The sequence below is a fragment of the Centruroides sculpturatus genome, unplaced genomic scaffold (genome assembly GCF_000671375.1).
Source record: "Centruroides sculpturatus isolate CEXI.00-Female unplaced genomic scaffold, Cexi_2.0 scaffold708, whole genome shotgun sequence".
NCBI lineage: Eukaryota > Metazoa > Arthropoda > Arachnida > Scorpiones > Buthidae > Centruroides > Centruroides sculpturatus.
In genome coordinates this window covers 266,683-269,675 of record NW_019385156.1, presented here as the reverse complement: position 1 = coordinate 269,675, position 2,993 = coordinate 266,683, and the positions used below count along the sequence as shown (strand labels likewise).

Genomic DNA, 2,993 nt, shown 5'->3' with positions numbered 1-2,993 from the left:
AAGGCCATTATCGGACCACCCCCGAAAAATTCCTGGTGTTTTTCCGACTCATCCGGATTGAATCCGCAGTTCCCCAATAATTAGGTTTAATACCAATTTAACAATTATAAGGTCGGCCATCCGGCCGTCATTTCATAATTATTGTTAAATTGGTATAAACTAAACTATTGTTTATAAATATTGTGTTAATTTATTATTGAGAAAAATTAATAAGTGCACTTTTTTTTCTTTCGAACCTTCCAAAAATTCCATTTTTACTTCAATAATCACACGTGAAAACAACACGCGTTGGCCACATCTAAGAGGAGGGAGAGGGAAAAAAGACACCATTTAAATATAAATATTTATTTTGCTGAATATAGAAGACAATACTACCAATGTTTGGTGATCTCTCGTAAGCCTAAAAATAGGCAGAAAATTTTATGGCACGATGGCAATGTCACCTGAATATCACAATAAGATAATTCTCTTAATTGTAAGTTAAACCCACTCTTTGACGGTGTCTTTAAAAAAAATTTGACGACACCCGAGAGGTAGAATTTGATAGTCCAACGGTTATTCTTGTTCGGATAATGGACAGATACATAATTTGTTCCTTTGTTTACTTACTCGTACATAAATTGTTTTACTTAACAGCTGTCTAATGATTTGTCACCACTTTTAGTACCAGTTAATATTGCTTAATACGTAATTTTGTTACAAAGTTATTATTATTAATATTAATTAAAAAAAATAATTATATAAAAAAAATATCCCCAATCGTTAATCCGATCGGACATTAAAAAACATCATCTAAAAACAGTTTCGCTTTAAATTGTATATTAAAATTGTTACCGAGAAGTTCGTCGATATGTGTTAACGACACACATGGAATACGGAAAAACCAAACTATAAAAATTCAGTAAGTACATCGAATATTCGGCACTAACAGTAAAAGCACGACACAAAAATCCGCGTTACGTAATTATACTAAACACGTAAAAGTTAGAACATTTACAACTCACTGCTAAAATCGATCCAAAAAAAAAAAACCAAAAACAAAAAACTTTGTATGAGTGAACGTTTTTTTTCCTTCACTTTAAATGCATAAGAAAATAACTTATAATCCTTACAGCATGATTTTATTGCCCGTACTGTAAGGGCAATGGAAGCCTTATTTAAGTGGCAGTTGTCTTGGCACGTGTAAAATTACGATAATCATATATATATATATTTATATTTATATAATATATAATCTGGAAACGGGAGTTTAAAGGGTACTTCACATTTTGTAACTCCAAATCTCACTTGTATAATTCGGTACATTAAGCAGAATTATTATAATAATTATTATATAAAATTGGAACAAAGCCTAAAGTTTTGATATAAATTCGACCGATCTCTTCCCGTTAATTTTATCGTATTGCCGCCCCCCGAATTAGGGAACGTCGTTCTCACGATATAGAAAAACGATAAAAAATTTTTTGATGCCGACTGGACTTTGTAATATTTTTCTAAAATGGCCAAGATGATAACTGCTGAATATATCGGTCAGTCACTCTCTTATATTGTTATTTCACCGCAGAGAGGCACATGAAATGGAAAGAATTAATAATAATAATACTATGAGCAAATGATTGGGACTCGAAAGTGACGAATTATTGGGTTCCGTGGGCTTCACAGGAGAGAATTTAGTGGCTGCTGCTGGGGTGGACACGCTAAAGTACAAATCTTCGAAACCTTCCGTGGGTTCTGCCGAAAGGGCATCGTATCCACTTCCGCTTCCGCTTCCGCTGTATACCCAATCCGAATCCACTATTAAGAAATAATCACAATCAAGAAAATCCCAACTTCATAATTGTTAAGTTAATAAATCTTGGGTTTACCTGAATCAGGCCATTCTACATCCATTCCATTGTAGGCATCTTTCAATTTACTTGTAATCAGTTTTAAGGCTAAGACTTGCTGATTAACAAAAGAGTTCAGATGATTTGATCCGTCGATCAATTCATTAATAACTGAGCCGTTGTGCTGATTAAGCATTGTAACATTGTCGTATCTGTTTTTAATTGAACAAGCATCAGAATTGTTCATAAAATTGTAAGAAGGAAACTTCAAAATTGTATTATTTACCTGGCTTGATGGAAACCGTTCCAACAATTACTGTCTCTTTTCTGAGGACTACCACTTAATTGTTCGTTATTACACATAGTTTGAGGTAACTTTGACCAATAACCTTTCGTGCGTTTAAAACGTTTACGTATACTTTGTATGAGTCTATCTAGGCTGGTGCCAGCAGCCGTCGTTGGTCTAACCCCTCCATATTGTTTGTATGAGAATTTAAGCGTTTCAAATGTTAATTCGTGAGTACTGCGTTTTTCTAATTTTGGTTTGCCACATTTTTCGAAAAGCTGAAATTAGCAATAAAACATTAGCCAATTTCATTTATTTTTAACCAATGAAAATAGAGCAAATAAACTCACCTTTTGTGAAATTGTGTGACCATTTTCTTGGAAATTCATAATAGCATCTGATATTTTTATATTAATTGGATTTACTACAGATTCTATATTGAATGAACTTTCTAACCTTGACCCAAGCAGAAACAATGCATCTGAAATTATATCATAAAAACAGATTTTTATATATTACCATTTATAGATATTATGTTAGGCATGATTTTTGTATATTTTATACCAAATTTTTTAGCAGATTTCAGCTCTTATAAATAGACAAATCTACTTTCAAGTTGTGTTATATACTGGGCATCTTATAGGTTTCTGCAAATTAAAATAAATGCTAATAGATTGGCTCCATTTAACAGATTTTATATTTAAAAAATTTTCTCAAATTAATTGCAATTTTGTAACTGAAAAACTGCCTTAATTGATCCTTAATAATATGATAAAGAATTTTATTTATTTTTAATATGCATTCATTAGTTTCATTGTTAATATTATATCTAATCAATTTTTTAATAAAATTTATTATATATTAAATTTAATTATAAAATA

At 31.2% G+C, this 2,993-nt stretch overlaps 1 protein-coding gene across 2 annotated transcripts in view; it reads right to left on the bottom strand.

Moving 5' to 3' along the window:
- Window positions 1-329: 329 nt before the first annotated feature.
- LOC111635552 (glypican-6-like) overlaps window positions 330-2,993 on the bottom strand; it is a 24,798-nt gene continuing 22,134 nt past the window's right edge. For both annotated transcript variants that reach the window (XM_023380542.1, XM_023380541.1), the window contains 4 exons: window positions 2,463-2,593; window positions 2,113-2,390; window positions 1,866-2,038; window positions 330-1,794 (listed from right to left, as the gene is read on the bottom strand). In XM_023380542.1, coding sequence (XP_023236310.1) covers window positions 1,556-1,794; window positions 1,866-2,038; window positions 2,113-2,390; window positions 2,463-2,593 — 821 coding nt within the window. In that variant the 3' untranslated portion in view covers window positions 330-1,555. The remainder of the gene's footprint in view (window positions 1,795-1,865; window positions 2,039-2,112; window positions 2,391-2,462; window positions 2,594-2,993) is intronic.